At 53.6% G+C, this 14,695-nt stretch overlaps 1 protein-coding gene and 1 long non-coding RNA gene across 5 annotated transcripts; one reads left to right on the forward strand and one right to left on the reverse strand.

The window, feature by feature from the left end:
* Positions 1 to 37: 37 nt before the first annotated feature.
* On the forward strand, positions 38 to 8,797 carry pex6 (peroxisomal biogenesis factor 6). 4 transcript variants are annotated; one of them, XM_086032638.1, is made up of 18 exons: positions 41 to 1,093; positions 2,194 to 2,724; positions 3,189 to 3,340; positions 3,415 to 3,492; positions 3,568 to 3,676; positions 3,748 to 3,869; positions 4,332 to 4,437; positions 4,506 to 4,714; positions 4,784 to 4,970; positions 5,153 to 5,229; positions 5,320 to 5,437; positions 5,877 to 6,073; positions 6,564 to 6,625; positions 7,186 to 7,294; positions 7,373 to 7,495; positions 7,743 to 7,876; positions 7,938 to 8,077; positions 8,163 to 8,797. In XM_086032638.1, the coding sequence occupies exons 1-17, from the start codon at positions 527 to 529 to the stop codon at positions 8,036 to 8,038; spliced, it is 2,982 nt and encodes a 993-aa protein (XP_085888764.1). In that variant the 5' UTR covers positions 41 to 526; the 3' UTR covers positions 8,039 to 8,077; positions 8,163 to 8,797. The 4 variants fall into 4 exon arrangements, 3 of the variants coding, with proteins under 3 accessions (XP_085888765.1, XP_085888764.1, XP_085888763.1); XM_086032637.1 differs by having other exon boundaries at positions 43 to 1,093; positions 7,799 to 7,876; XR_015087074.1 differs by lacking the exons at positions 7,743 to 7,876; positions 7,938 to 8,077; positions 8,163 to 8,797 and having other exon boundaries at positions 40 to 1,093; positions 5,325 to 5,437.
* An 18-nt stretch (positions 8,798 to 8,815) lies between these two features.
* LOC147146681 (uncharacterized) lies at positions 8,816 to 14,662 on the reverse strand. Its single transcript, XR_015087077.1, has 3 exons — positions 14,556 to 14,662; positions 13,428 to 13,575; positions 8,816 to 9,958 (listed from the first exon to the last, which is right to left on the reverse strand). It is a non-coding gene; the product is annotated as an uncharacterized LOC147146681 (long non-coding RNA).
* Positions 14,663 to 14,695: the final 33 nt, after the last annotated feature.

The following is a 14,695-nucleotide window of genomic DNA, read 5'->3' on the forward strand; positions in this document are numbered from 1 at the left end:
CATCCATCCATCCATCCATTATCTGTACCGCTTCTCCTAACTTGAGAATTCCCAATTGTATGTATCGGGGATTCTCAGGGCATCGAATGGATGGCAAGCGGACTGTTGTGGTTGTCTTCGAAGATGTTTGGCCTCTGGTCCGAGAGGCTGAATACAACAAGGCTTGGTGACGACTGCGTCAGCCTGACTTGGCGTGGAGAAGGCAACTTTTTTTAAGCTCCAAGTTTGTGGCACGAAAATGAAATAAGCCGCGTGAATGAGAACATTTATTATTTATTTATTTATTTATGTATTTATCCACATGGCTGACGTTTTTAACGAAACAAACCGCATGAAAGTCACTTGGAAATTCAGCGATTCATGATTATGAAATAAAGAAAAACATTTTTTGAGAGACTCCCGGTCCAAGATGGCGCTGTCCGGAGTTCACGGATGACCCAATATGCGGTCCACTCTGACGTAAGGACAACGCTTGTCTTCAATTGGGCGGGCGACGACGACGTCACTTAGCGGAAGTCGGAGCAACATGGCGGCGCAAGTGGAGTTGTTGAGGTTGGATCCTTTCCCGGCGCATGCGAGTCCCCTGGACGTGCTCGCGTCCAAATGGCACCTGCGTCGTCTTCTCGGCGACCGCTCGGAGCCTCCGACCGTCGTGTTCCACCCGAGGCGGCCACCCCCGCGCCCTCGCGAGCCCGCCATCCTGTTTCGCCTTCAGGCGCTCCGCGATGAGGAAGAGGAGGAGGAGGAGGAGGAGGAGGAGGAGGAGAAGGAGGAGGAGGAGAAGGAGGCGACGGCGGCGGCGGGCGGCTTCGAGGGATCCGCAGGAGCCTCTCCGCCGCCGGGCCCAGTGAGACTCTTCGCCAGCGGCTACTTCCTACGGCTCCGCGGCCTCCCGGCGGCGGGGGGGCTCGGTACTGCGCGGCCAATGCTGCCCGTGAACCTGAACGAGGTGGTCCTAGGAGCCCGCGTCGGGGGCTCGCTGGAGCGGGACGAGGCCGACGGGATCGCCGCGAAGCTGCTGGAGCTCTGCCGGGATGGACGCTGCCTGCTGGCCCGCCAAGGAGAGCCGCTGGTCGGGGACCGACCGGGACAGGTGAGCGTCCCCGCGAGCCCTTCTTCGCAAATGTCGTCGGGAGTCCAAGACTCGAGAGGGAAAAAAAAGTACAAAATCTGCCTGTGTGAGGCTGTCATTGTTTTGAAACTTGACAACTTTGACTTCCTGGCCCCGTAGAATGTCGGAGCGTTGCCAAGCAGTAGAAAGTTTTGAGAACGGCAAAACACTTGCAAGCGCTTCACATTGAAAAGAACCCCCGACTCGAGGGACACGTTTGCTCTATATGATTTCTTTGGTTACTAACATAGTTGTATGATAACATTTTCGAAAATACTTTGCAGTTGAATCCATTTGGCGGCGTCTTTATTTGCGCCGCTGTTGTTTACGTGGCAATGCATTGTGGGTAGTGAGGTCAGCTGGTTGCGCGCTGTTGCTTTTGACAGCGGCGGCGATGAGCTCCTCTGTTCAGCCTTTTCAGTTGGAACCGCAGCGTGGTCAAAGGCGCGAGCAAAGTGAGGAAGAATTCGTGATGAAAATGGAGATGACGGACGTGAGGAAGCTGCGATTGGTGGTTCCCGGACACGCATGTTGTGTCGGCATCTGTCATGAGCAGTAAACCGTTTCCTCTTGGAACCGCAACCTCCCTCCCGCGGTTTGCTTTTCTGTCTTTCTTTGGGAAAGCGTACCTGGCTTCCTTTGCTCCCCTGCGATTGAAAAGGACGTCCAAAAGCTGCGCGCTGCGTGACTCTGTTTCGCTGACGCTAGCGGTAGTCGGGCTAAGGTTTTGCTTTGCTGGGCGGAGGAGGGCAGCAATGTGGCCAGCAAGCGTAGCGCCTCGCGGGAAACAAACGACATTTTGAGCTTACGAGAACCGATTGTATATTTGGAGGAATGTGTTTTCACGGTACAGGTCAGCGGTTGTGTTTCGAGCAGCGCTCGTCATTATGCTCGGTCGGGGTTCCTGGTCCCAATCGTCCGACGTCAGCGCGTCGGCAGTAAATATTGTCGGCTTTCTGTCGTCCGTCATCGGAAGGATTTAGCGGCCGACTGGAAGGCGGCGTCCATTTTGACCCCATGAACCGTTTGAGCGTTTTAGGAGCTGACGCAGCGTCTTCTTTTGGCCGGCGGTTGTCGCCCAGATCCCCGACGTGCTGGTGCTGTCGTGCGGCCCGGTCGCGCAGGGTCGCGTCACGCCCGACACCGCCGTGGTTCTGGCCGACCGCGGCGACCGGCCGGCCCCGCCCCCGAGGGAGCTGCGGCTGTGCGCCTCGGACTTTGCTCACCGCGCCGCCCGCCTGGGAGGGGGGCGCTCGCTCCTGGACCGGCGCCGGGGGGCCCGCGCCGTCCCAGAGGAGCCGGAGCGGCGGCTGGACGTGCGCGTGACGGACGTGCGGCGCTGGCTGCGGGCGAACGGCGGCCACCACGATGACGACGTGGACGTGGACGCCCGCCTGTACGTCGGCGGCCGCGCGCTGCTCAGGCTGGGGCTGTTTGACGGCGACTGGGTCAAGCTGCGCTCGGCCGGCACGGCCGACAGATGGCGAGCGGCCGCCCTGGCCGCCGTCCGCTCGGAAGGGGCGGACGACGTCGGCGCGGTGTCGGAGACGCTGTGGTTCAACCTGACGGGAGGGCGGCGGCCCGCCGAGGCCGCCTGCCGCCTCAGCCTCAAGGTAAACGCGCCAGCGCCGACGGAAGCGCAGCGGCCTACGTTGACGCACACGCGGGCAAACGATTGCGCGCAAATACGCCCATCATCCATGAATACAAAAGCGGGCAAACGAGTGACTCTTGCGCTCACGATTGGCAGGTGGCGGCGACCTTTCGGCGCCAAAGACAAGGAAGCGTGACTTTGCGCTAGCTTGGCTCGCAAAGGCCATATTGGGTAAACACAGAATGGAAAATGGTCGGACTAGCCCACGCTAGTTGGCGAACTGAATTTGGCGAGTGAGGCTTTCAGTGTCGGGCGTATTTCGCTCCCACCTAAGCCTAACCGCGAAGGCAAAGGAACAAAGGCGCAGTGCAGTAAGCGCAAACGATCAACACACCAACAAACATGCCAGCGCGCGCACGCATCAGCATGTTGCAGGTGTCGCGCACACGTCACGTACGCTCAGGTGCGCTTGTTGGGCTTCAGAGGTGGAGCCCCGGAGACGGCGCCGCCGGCTCGGCCCGGCCGCCGCCGCCGCCGCTGGCCGGCGAGCTCCACCTGCGGCCGGCGGCGGCGCCGGCCGAGCGGCCGCCGGGCGGCTACGACGACCTGCTGGCCGCGCACTTCTCGGTGCCCCGGTGGGTGGTCGCCAAGAGTGACGACGTCATCGGTGGCAAATTGCGGCTTGATCGCTGTGATGTGACGGACGCAGGTTGGTGGCGGCGGGGGACGTGCTGCTGGTTCCCGCCCGCAATCACCCGGACCTGATGGAGGACGGCTCCGCCTGGAGGTGACGGACGCCGCCCGACGGGCCCGACGGCCGGCGTCCGTCACCTTTAACTCTTTGACTTTCGACCCCGCTCAGGTGCCGGGCGCTGTTGTTTTTGGTGCAGAAGGTGTCTCCTCCTGACCAGACAAAAGAAGAAGGGGACGGAATTTACCTGGCCGACAGAACGCACACGTCCCTCTTCATGGTGACCTTTAACCTTTCTTGTCAAGCCATGAGCCTGTCGTCTGTGACCTCTGACCCGCCGGACGCCTCCAGGGGCCGCCCGTCAACGGCTTGGTGCCCCGCGGCGCCACGCCACTGTGGAGCGGCCCGTCCCCCCCGGGTCTGGAGTGCGCGGTGGACGCCATCGCACGCGTCCTCGGTCCCCACCGACACGGGTACGTCCCCGAGTGAACGGCCAGAGGCCCGCTCGTGTCGAACCTCGGAGCCGACGCCCGGCCGGGGAAGGTTTTGGCTCGCGTGCTCGTTGGGCTGCTTCATTATTGGGGGGGGGTTAAATCAGAATCGGGAGTATTTGGGTCATCGCCACGATTCAAGCGAACCTTTATTTTGGGCTACGAAACAAGAAAACGTTTACATGTAAAAAACTAAAGAGACAAATGGAAGTAAGTTCCATTTGGGCCAAACTAAACCTATGAACTGGGTTCTTATTGAAAAAAAAATATATATATATATTTTTAAAAGCTGCTAATGTAGAAATGTATAATGTATCAAATCTGAGTAGTCGTCTTTTTCCAATGACGTAATGGTGGAGTGTAATAATCGTCATTGTAATGAAATTGCGATGAATTGCTCAGCCCCGTGTGTTCACGCGAGCCGATCGTGTGCCGCGTTTTCAGCGGCTCCCTCCCGGCGTGCAGGCTCCTGGTCCACGGGCCGGCAGGAAGCGGCAAAGCCACGGCGGTGGCGGCGTCCAGCTCCAGGCTGCACCTCCGGCTCATCAAGGTGCGAGTGCGAGCGAGCGAACCGACCGACCGACCGACTGATGCAGCGCATTGTTTTGCCGCACGTAGGCGGACTGCGTGGGCGTGTGCGGCGACACGCCCGCCGCCACCGAGGCGCGCCTGACTTCCTTGTTGGAACGAGCCGACGCCGCGCAGCCTTGCGTCCTCTTGCTCAGGAACCTGCAGCTCCTCCTGCGGCCTCGCGGGGGCGCCGACGACGACGACGACGCCCGCGTTCAAGCGGCCCTCTGCCGCCTGCTCCGTAGCGCCCCCGGCAGGTGACGGCCGCGCGGCACTCCTACGCGACGCTAGCGAGGCGCGGCGTCCACTTTGTGTGTTTTGCCCAGGGTGGCGGTGGTGGCGACCGTCCGTGAAGCTCGCCGGCTGCCCGCCGGCGTGGCGGCGGCGTTCGTCCACCGGGTGGCCTTAGAGATTCCCGCCGAGGATGCGCGCCTGGCCGTTCTGACGCAGCTGAGTCGGGACGCTCGCCTGGGACGCGACGTCGACTTGGAGGGACTGGCCAAAGTCACGGCCGTACGTCGCTTTGCTACACGTGACGCGAAACGCGGCGACGCGTCCACACGTCATTGCCGGGCGCATCTTGGCTTTGTACTGGCGAGCTGTCGGGTGCCTTCCGCATGCCTTGAACTCGCCCCTCCCCCACTTGACGCCCGCCGACCGGTCAACTTGTTTTTTTTGTCCTCGCGCCTCCGCAGGGTTTGGCGTTGGGCGACCTGCGCGCCCTGCTGGTGGAGGCCGGCCGCGCGGCCTGCGGACGGCTGGCCGAGGCTTGGTGAGGCTCGCTCCAACGGCCGCCGCCGTTCCTCCTCCTCCGGCGGCCGTCGTTGGAGCGCCTGTGCGTGTGCGTGCGCGTGTGTTTCAGTCCAGGCCGGCGCGAGGAGGACGTGCGCTCCAGCGGCGTCAGCGTCCAGCAGCGGGACTTGCTGTCGGCTCTGCGGACCTTGCGCGACGTCCAGTCGGAGGCCGCCGGCGCCCCCGAGGTCAAAGAAAAACCCCGCTTGTTTGATATGCGATTTGTCTGACGGTGTATTAGTGTCACCCGGCGAGAGACGGGGGGGAAAAAAAAAGTCAACCGGCCAGACAGACGTTTTCCGAAGAAGAATATGTCTGATGCAGGCCCGCCAGTCCAAACGTGACCTTGCGCCGTATTGCCTTTGCGGAGTAGGAGTTCACGCCGCCGTTTTTTGCGGTCTGAAAATGGTCGCCCGAGGGCTCAGGTAACCACCAACTGTGGCTCGGCTTCGGAAAACCTGATGTCATTTTCAGTGGCCAAAAAACGGCCGCGTCAACTCCTACTCGGCAGAGGCTTCGCTTCAACCGGCGGGCCTGCGTAGAAACATATTTGTGTGTGTGTGTTGGGGGGGAGCAAAAGTTTGGGACTCGCGAATGACACGCTGCGTGTGATGCGTGTGCGTTCAGATTCCGCGCGTGCGCTGGGAGGACGTGGGCGGCCTGGAGCAGGCGAAGAAGGACATCGTGGACACGGTGCAGCTTCCTCTCGGGCGTCCGCAGCTCAAGCTGAGCCGCGCCGGCATTCTGCTCTACGGGCCTCCGGGCACGGGCAAGACTCTGCTGGCCAAGGCCGTGGCCACCGAGTGCCACATGACCTTCCTCAGGTCAGAACGCCGGCCCGCCGGCCTCCGACCCCCCTTGACTGCCGCCCCACGTTTCCGGACCCTCTGACCCGTCTTGAATGTTGCGCAGTATTCTTGAAAGCAAAGTGGCTCGCGCGTCCGAGTGCTAAATGGCAACGCAGATTGGCGGCGTACGGCAAAGTCCGACAATTGCGCGCGCTGGAAAGGAAGCGGCGCCCGGCCAAAACGGGACGGACGCGTCGCCGAGGGTCGGGAATGCCGGCGAGGGCCGTAGAGCCGCTTGTGCATATGAGCAAAACGTCGAGCCCTGCTAAATGTCCAAAATCCACCACGGAGCGAGTGTCGGCTATCCCAAACATCCACAAATACGGCTCCTGCGCTTCAAAGCAGCCGCGCTCGCTCATGCTAATCGGCACCTTCCCCCGCGGAGGCCTCGTTTGCAAAGGAGCCGAAACGCTTGCGGAATTGCCCGACGACGACCATGACGACGTGTGCGTGCGTATGCTTTCAGCGTGAAAGGTCCGGAGCTGCTCAACATGTACGTGGGCCAGAGCGAGGAGAACGTCCGAGAAGGTGAGCATCCTTTGGTTGCCTTTTGCCAGCCCGACCCTGGTTTCACCCTCCATGTCCGGCTCAAGCTCCTCCTGCTGCTGTCCTCGCTTGCGTCTCAAACGCTCGTTTGGCATTGAGGCGAAGGAAATGCCGAGCGAGCCCTCAAACAAGAGCCCCAAAACAAGCAAAGCCGTTTTTCACAAGGCGCTGGCTTCCGGGACGCCGCACTTTGGAAAAGCCAGAAAGAATGCTTTGGCGCTTCAGCGCTCGCTCGGCCTCCGCATGACCCGCCGTCGGCTGTCCTCATGCGCCCGCCGCGCCGATTGGACCCTTTCGAATGTCTGCCGCAAGTCTCGACTGGCGCTTGTCCGCTCGTGCACCCTCGGGCCTCGCGGCTAGCGCGCGCTTGTTGGACTCGTGCGCCGAGCGGGGAGGGACGCGGAGCGCCGATGCGCAAACGGCTCAAGCTCGTATCGGTCGGCGCCGCTATCGGACCTCTTACGAGCGCCGAGCGAGGAGCGCGGCGGCCGGCCGTGAGGATGCGCGCCGCCGCCGCCGCCGCTAGCGTTTGCGTCGTTCAGTCTTTCAGAGAGCGCGCTCGGCGGCGCCCTGCGTGATCTTCTTTGACGAGCTGGACTCGCTGGCGCCCGGCGCCGGCCGCGGCGGAGACTCCGGCGGGGTGATGGACAGGTGAGCGCCACCCACAGCCTCAGCCTCAGCCTCAGCCTCAGCCGAACGCGGCGCCTAAAGTGTGAAGCTGTCCACCAGGGTGGCTTCTCAGCTGCTGGCCGAGCTGGACGCCGCCGCCGCCGACGCCGACGCCCGAGTCTTTGTCATCGGCGCCACCAACCGACCCGACCTGCTCCACCCGTCCCTGCTCAGGCCCGGGAGGTAGGCTCGTCCCGATGTCCGTTTTTTTTTGTTCCAGGTCCCGAGTTGATTTGGAGAGCCGCGATCCGCCCGTACCCCGATTCGAGTCCCGATCCGATACGTGGGCAATGCGTTGAGGGGAAAAAAAGAGATGCTTTTTTTTCTGCAATATGCCTACGTGGGCGTGTTGCTCTGGAGCGTTCCACCAAATGAGTGCCGCTTTGTTTTCCTAACTGTCCAAGTCAACCTTTGCCTCTTTTTATTGAAGCACAAAATCGGATGGTAGCCCGCGGGTTGTTGAACGTCGTGCGGCGCTCTGCGCAGGTTCGACAAGCTGGTCTTCGTCGGCATCGACGCGGAGCCCGGCTCGCGGCTGCCGGTCCTCCGGGCCGTCCTCCGAAAGTAAGTGCGCAAAAGGCGCCGGCGCCGCCGTCTCTGGCTTTGACCGTCGCTGGCCCCCCAGCTTCCGGCCGGACGCCTCGGTGGACCTGCGGCGGGTGTCGGAGCTTTGCCCCGCCCACGCCAGCGGCGCCGACCTCTACGCGCTGTGCTCGGACGCCATGACGGCCGCCGTCAAGAGGAAGATCGGCGCCGCGGAAGACGGTAGGCGGCGGCCGGCCCGCCTCGCCTCGCCTCGGGGAGCTTCCCTCTGCTTAGCCGCGCCTTGCCAACCTTCCCTTTTGTCAAGGTTTGGACTCGGAGGACTCGCCGCTGCGCCTGACCATGGAGGACTTTGGCACGGCGCTGCGCGACTTCCGGCCGGCGCTGTCGCCCGAGGAAGCCATGCGATACCAACCGCTGTGAGGCCGCCCTTATCTGACTAGTACGTGCAAAGTTCACCTTCTTTCAAGCCCGCTACCTTTTGGGCGGGGGCGGGGCTGTGTGATTGCCGCATCGCTAGTTAGCTTAGCATCCACAGTGCAGTCTTGGCTGCATGGATGCTAAGGAAGGTTGACGACTTGACGGGGGAACTTTACGACAGGGAAATTGTATTGGTTTTTTCTTTTTATCTGCATTTGGTGGCATTTTTTTTTTTCAAGAAATAAGAAGAAAGTTGGGGTATGAGTGACAATATAAATGTGTTTTTCTTTTTTCACAACAAGAAAACGTCTTTTTTTTTAGAGCAAATTGGCCTCGATTTACTAGGAAAAGCTTCCCTTTGTGCAGCACACTGACAGTCGCAGTTCTTTTCAGACCTTGTCATGTGTATGAGTGATGAATTCTTTTTTGTGGTCATTCGAATGACGAGCGTGAAGAGCAACGGCGTTGATCCTGTTTGAATTCAAAACCATGTGAACAATTAAAAAAAATGTACACACGTTACATGAACAAAATGAGCCGTTCTTGACATTTTTGGCCGATTTTATTGATTTGATGCCTCAAATGTGTCATGTGACCTCTTCAAGCCAACAGCAGGTGGTCGTTGCCACGGCGACGCCATCGTCTATCAACACCAAAAAGGTTTGGATTGTCACACTTTGCACTCCAAGCCAGCGGGTGGGGGGTGGGCTGGGGGGGGGGGGATAAATGTAGCAACACCCTAGCGAAAAAAAAAAAAAAAAAAAAAAAACCAAGGGCGGGCCAACTTCCCTTAGCATCAGCTAGCGTGTTGACACGTTACGATCGCGTGGCCCGCCGCCACCGTCGCGTGTCACTCGTTAGCTTAGCACAGACTTGTTAGCAACTTGCTTGCGCTAACGAAGGCCGTGTTAGAAATAGCGATGTGACGATTCACTCAAGCCCCGATCCGATTCCGTTCCATTTTGGATTTTCAGTTCCCGACTTTTGATTGGATTGGATTTTTTTTTGCTTGTCTCTGTGCGCCAGTGTGGTTCTGCGGCGATCCATAAAGGCAATACGCAATGATGTTTGGCGCAAGCGCGTCATTTGAGGGACGCATTCGAATGTGCTATGCATCTGGAATGCAAAAAACGTTGAAACGACATTTTCTAGATGAATTTAATCAGTGCCATTTTCAAATGATCGAATCGATTAATCAATTGGTCCCGATGAATCGATTTGAAATCAATTTTCGATTAATCGTGGCATCCCTAGTTAGAAATCACTCCCGCATCGCGAGTCGGCCATTTTGGAGTAGTACTGGGGAGCGTTCGAGTCATCGCCTCAACCTGAGAGTCGACTACAAATGTCTGTATAGCGGTTAGGGAGGGGGTTTCGATGAATCGTTTCAGCCCTCCGCTCAACGCTGAGTTGGGGGAAAGTGAATGATTCCGAACACAGCGACTGTGCTACTACGAGAGGCTAGCAGGCTAGTTAGCGCGCTAGCTGGCTAAAGTGTCCCGTTCCAACATGTAGACTTTTTCTCTGGCATCAGCGACAACGGCAACACGTGCGAACGTCTGCAGTGGGACAACACGGAAGAAATCGGGCGGGATGGGCGGGCGTCGTCTGGATCTTGTAGGTGGGTGGCGAGGTCCGACGCGTCGTCGCCGTCAGGTGAAGTGCGGCATTCTGCTGCACGTTCTACAACAAAACAGACGATTTGGCCACAAAGTCCAAACGGCGAGCCCGTAGACAAACGTTTGAAGATGGCGAGATGACCGCGGAAAAGTCGCTAGTTCCAAACTGAGACGTCCCAATTCCAAAGTGGTCGTTTATTGAAACTTTCTCCTTGTTCAGAGCGCCGCGACTGAGGGGGGGGGGGTGGGGTGGGCGGCGGAGCAATCGCTATTTTGTCCAAATGAAAAGCTAAGCAGAGCCGCGGTGTCGGCACAGATGATCTTTTGTTGGCAGCGCTAGCGGCGTTAGCTTGGACTGTGACGCCTGTACGAGTCTTCCCACATCCGAGCTGTTGATTTGCACTTATTTATTGCCAAGTGACAATGAGCTCTACTCATTTCTTTCAGGGAATCCCCTGCCAACAAAAGAATAGCCCAATCCTAAAAGTAGGGCCGCTCGATTATCGAAAAAACACTACGGTTACGTAAACGATCATTTATTTTTTTCCGACTAAACAAGAAAATGTAGAAACGTAAAAAATATGAAGGCAAAAACATTTCTTTGCAACACTATAATAATGCAAGATCCTTTTGCACCAAACAAAATGTATCATATTTGTTGTAATTAAAAAAAAAAAAGTGCAAATGTACTGATTCAATTTCCTGGTGTAAACAAACAAATAGTTCATTGGATATGAATGTATAATAATTGTTTTGTTTTACGATGATGCCGATTTTGTAATCGTGGAGTCTAATAATCGTCATTGTCACAGAATTTCGATTCATTGCACAACCCTACTGTGAGCTGCTCCATTAGGAAAAAAAAAATATGGTATTAAATATTTTGGTCATAATTGAAATCAAGATCATTCAAACAATCTTTTATTTTTGGTCACAAAACAACCAAAAGTTTAAGCCTAAAATAATATGAAGACGAATACATTTCTTTGAAACACTATAATTATGTACGTTCCTTTTGGACCAAACAAAATCGATAAAATTACAACAACAACAAAAAAAAAACGTGACAATGTATAAATTCTATTTACTTGTGTAAAAAAACACATAAATGCATATTGATCATCGTTTTCGACGACGATGCCAATTTTGTCATCGTGGAGTCTAATAATCGTCATTGTCACAGAATTTCGATTCATTGCACAGCCCTACTTAAAAGTACATAGAGCTTAATGCTAACAAATGGCGCAAAATGCCATAGGCGGGCTAAAAGATGGCAAAAACTGTTGAACTAATGACACTCTGTTTAATGAGGTCCTTACTGCATGTTTTTCATCAAGTACATTAGGTTATTTTACTTACATTTTTTTTTAATCGAATTGTTGAGAGCAGCGATTCTCAACTGGTGGGTTGTGGACAGCAAGTAAAAAAAAAAAAAAGCCATTCTTATTTCGATTTTTCATGGAACTTAGCGACAGGAAGAGCCGCTGCCTTGTGCTTTAGCTCCTAGTTTATTGTCTAAACAAATACAGTGGCGCGAGCTCAGCCTCTGGCCAGCGGCAACGTGGCGGGCGGCCATGTTGGCAGGGGCAGCAAAGGTCCTGCAACGTGTGGACGATAGCTGAGCATTGGCGCAAGTGTCGTATCCACCTCTTCATATCTACGGCTGTTGTTTTTGGGCTCTTTGGACGTTTCTCCAAAGTACTACTTTTGTGAGAGTAAACAGTTTTGTGGTGTTGTTGGGTTTTTTTTTGTTGTTGTTGTTTTTTGTCATGCCGTTCTCGATGGCAGTGGAGGTTCGCCAACCCATTTTGGGTGCGTCGCAGACGGCTACTGAAAAATCACATACTTGTTTTTCCCAGTCCAACATGGAGGCATAGCTACGGCGGACCAAAATATGTGTGTGTATATATATATATATATATATATATATATATATATATATATATATATATATGTATATATATATATATATATATATATATATATATATATATATATATATATATATGTATATATATATATATGTATATGTATATGAATGAAAAAAAAAATATATATATATATATATATATATATATATATATATATATATATATATATATATTAAAAAAATAGGGGTGTAACGGAGGAAAGTTGCGTGGATAAGTCCGAATGTTGTGTGCCGACATTGCTACATGAAATCGGCGGCTATGTTGCGGCTAGCACGTCTAACATGCACGGCATCATCTGATTCTGAATGTTTCTTAGACGAGGGAGCGCAAACGTCAAACTTCAATAGCGAGATTTCTCATATTGTAGCGTCTTCCAGGAGACCTAGTTTAATTATCACGTTTTTATGAATCCAAGTACAACTGCTCGCTCTTCCAGTTCTCCGCTGCTCCACTCGCTTGCCGTACGATGCATTCATGAACCTGGGAAACATCACAACTCAGCAACACTCAAATCCGACCACAACACAGATAAGCCAATTCGTTACAAAATGCTGTTGAACATTCAAAGATTTCAATGCCTAAAAAGTGTCAATAATTTCATTAAGACTTTATTTTAAAATTACTGTATTTCATTCTACAAAAAAAAGCTTTAATACAGTTAGCAATAATTGTAACTGTTATTGGATGTATTTTTTTGATCACAAAAAGTGTGATGATACATGTACTGTAATGACAACTTGTCATTGGCTATTGCTGCTGAGCGTTTAAAGATTTCAGTGTCTTAATAATTTACAAAATGAAGAGATCTTTACTGTTAGTGTATTTTTTATTCTGGTGTAATTTCTTAGAATATCACCCGAATGGTTTGCTTTTATTTATTTTTTTCTAAAAAATGTACCATTTAAAAAAAAAAAAAAAAATCAGTTTTTTTTTTTGTACCGAAAATATAGCGAACCGAAGTTTCCCAAAAAATGAACCGAAATGTGATTTAGCGTACCGTTACACCCCTAATGTATATAATATTGATATTTTCTTTTCATTTCTTTCCAATTACATTTCTGTACATATTTTTTTTTTCACTTGTATTGGTTTTTAATTTTGTGAGTTTTGGTCCTCCATACATAGCAAGTTCCCGCATGGAGCATGTTAGCAAGTGGCAGGAAATGTGACTCACTTGGGCCAAATCCTTACCATTTCCTCTCGCCGTCCATGAAAGCAGACTGGTTATCTTTGTGGGTGGGTTTTTTTTCTTCCCCTTTGCCTTTTTTCTTTTCTTTTCCAAAACAAGACACTTTGTCAATTGTTCATCGCAAATAACAAAGATCGACATCAATGAATGGCCTCGAAACTAAGCGTTAGCCCGTCAATGATATTTCCCATTCTGTGTTCGCATTAAGCTAGCACAGCAGTTGTTTGTTTTGGTTGCAAATGCTTTGTTTTGTGTTTAGCTGTAGAGTAGAGCAGCCCGATTTCAAGTTTGCGCTCGAACGCGTTCGCATCTGAAGGCGCGGGCCGTCCGCCCCCCCGGGCCCAGGCGGGCTAAGCCCGGGGACCCCTCGGTCGCGTTTCCCGGGCTCCTTTCCCGCCAGCCGCCATATTTACCGCTTACGTGGCCTTGGCTACTTTGGTTCTCTTCATCCTCTTCCTCCTCATCAGGGTCACCTGAGGTCGCTTGAGCCCGGCGATCAGCAGCAGGAGGCGGGGCCTGGACTTGGTCAGCCAGCTCCTCAGCAGCGTTCCTTTTGGAAACCTGCACGTTTGGGAGGCGCTCAGTCAAGGAAAGCGACGCACGCGTGCGTGCGTGCGTGCATGCGCCGGACAAAAGGAAAGACCATCCGATGCGCTTTTCGACTTGTTAGGTGCCGAACAATTGAAGGACGCTTCGATTTGAAAGTGCAACGATTCGGTACGGTTTTCGATATGTGAGGTGACAAACGATTCGAGGTCAGTTCGCTTTGAAAGTGGAACGATTCGACTCGCCGAGATTACGATTCGACATGGCTTTCGATGTGCGGGGTGCCAAAGGATTCGAGGGCGCTCCGATTTGAAAGTGGAACGATTCAACTCGGTGACATTACATTTCCATGCGGTTTCCGATGCGTTGGGTGCCAAACGATTCGAGGACACTTTGATTTGAAAGTGGAAAGATTGGACTCGGTGAGATCGCAATCCAATTCCATATGGTATGGCGCGGTTCGATGGTGTCCAATTCCTTCTGAGATATATCTCTCCGGAAAAAGGACCGTTCAATCTCGATACATTTCAAAGTGAAACAATTCCATTCAGTTCGATGGGATACATATCTCGATATGTATTTCAAAGCGGAACCATTCGGTTTGATGCGCTTGCCGCTTTTTAATCCCCAAAACAGTTTTTCCGTTCAAACCGGTTTTTGTTACACCCCTACTAATTTTCTCAATTTTGTTTGGTCCAAAAAGGAACTTGTATCCATTTGCACGTTTTCCTTTAATTTGATAATAACTCATTTACTCATTCTAATAACTCAAAGAAATATCTGACTGGCCGTAGGTGCCGAGTAGCAGATGGATTCACGCGCGCGCGTCCCGAAGAAGCGGTCCCGTCGTTACTTGACTTTTGAGGCCTGGGGGCGGATTAGAAGTCGGCACGGGCAACACGCGGCGGCTGAAATGCAATTGGGTGAAGAAAAGAAAGAAAGAAAAAAAAAAAAAAAAGCCAATACAGCGTTAGTTTGAGCGCTCGCTTTCTTACCAGTTGACCCCGCACATGGGTTAGTTAGGTGGTGGGCCGGCGCGGCGCTGGAATGGCGAGCTGGCCGGCTGGACGCTAGAAGCTTCAGCGCACAAACACCAGCTGCCAATCATAATAGGAGGGAGGGGGAGGGGGAGGGG

The sequence above is a fragment of the Filicampus tigris genome, chromosome 6 (assembly GCF_054856515.1).
Source record: "Filicampus tigris isolate MCC_2025a chromosome 6, RoL_Ftig_1.0, whole genome shotgun sequence".
In the NCBI taxonomy this organism is placed as follows: domain Eukaryota; kingdom Metazoa; phylum Chordata; class Actinopteri; order Syngnathiformes; family Syngnathidae; genus Filicampus; species Filicampus tigris.

Coding starts and splice junctions, on each gene's coding strand:
- pex6 (XM_086032637.1), top strand. CDS start 527: ATGGCGGCGCAAGTGGAGTTGTTGAGGTTGGATCCTTTCCCGGCGCAT. Junction 3,493..3,567: donor GAGGACGGCTCCGCCTGGAG/GTGACGGACGCC, acceptor GACCCCGCTCAG/GTGCCGGGCGCTGTTGTTTT. Junction 7,295..7,372: donor TCCGGCGGGGTGATGGACAG/GTGAGCGCCACC, acceptor GCTGTCCACCAG/GGTGGCTTCTCAGCTGCTGG.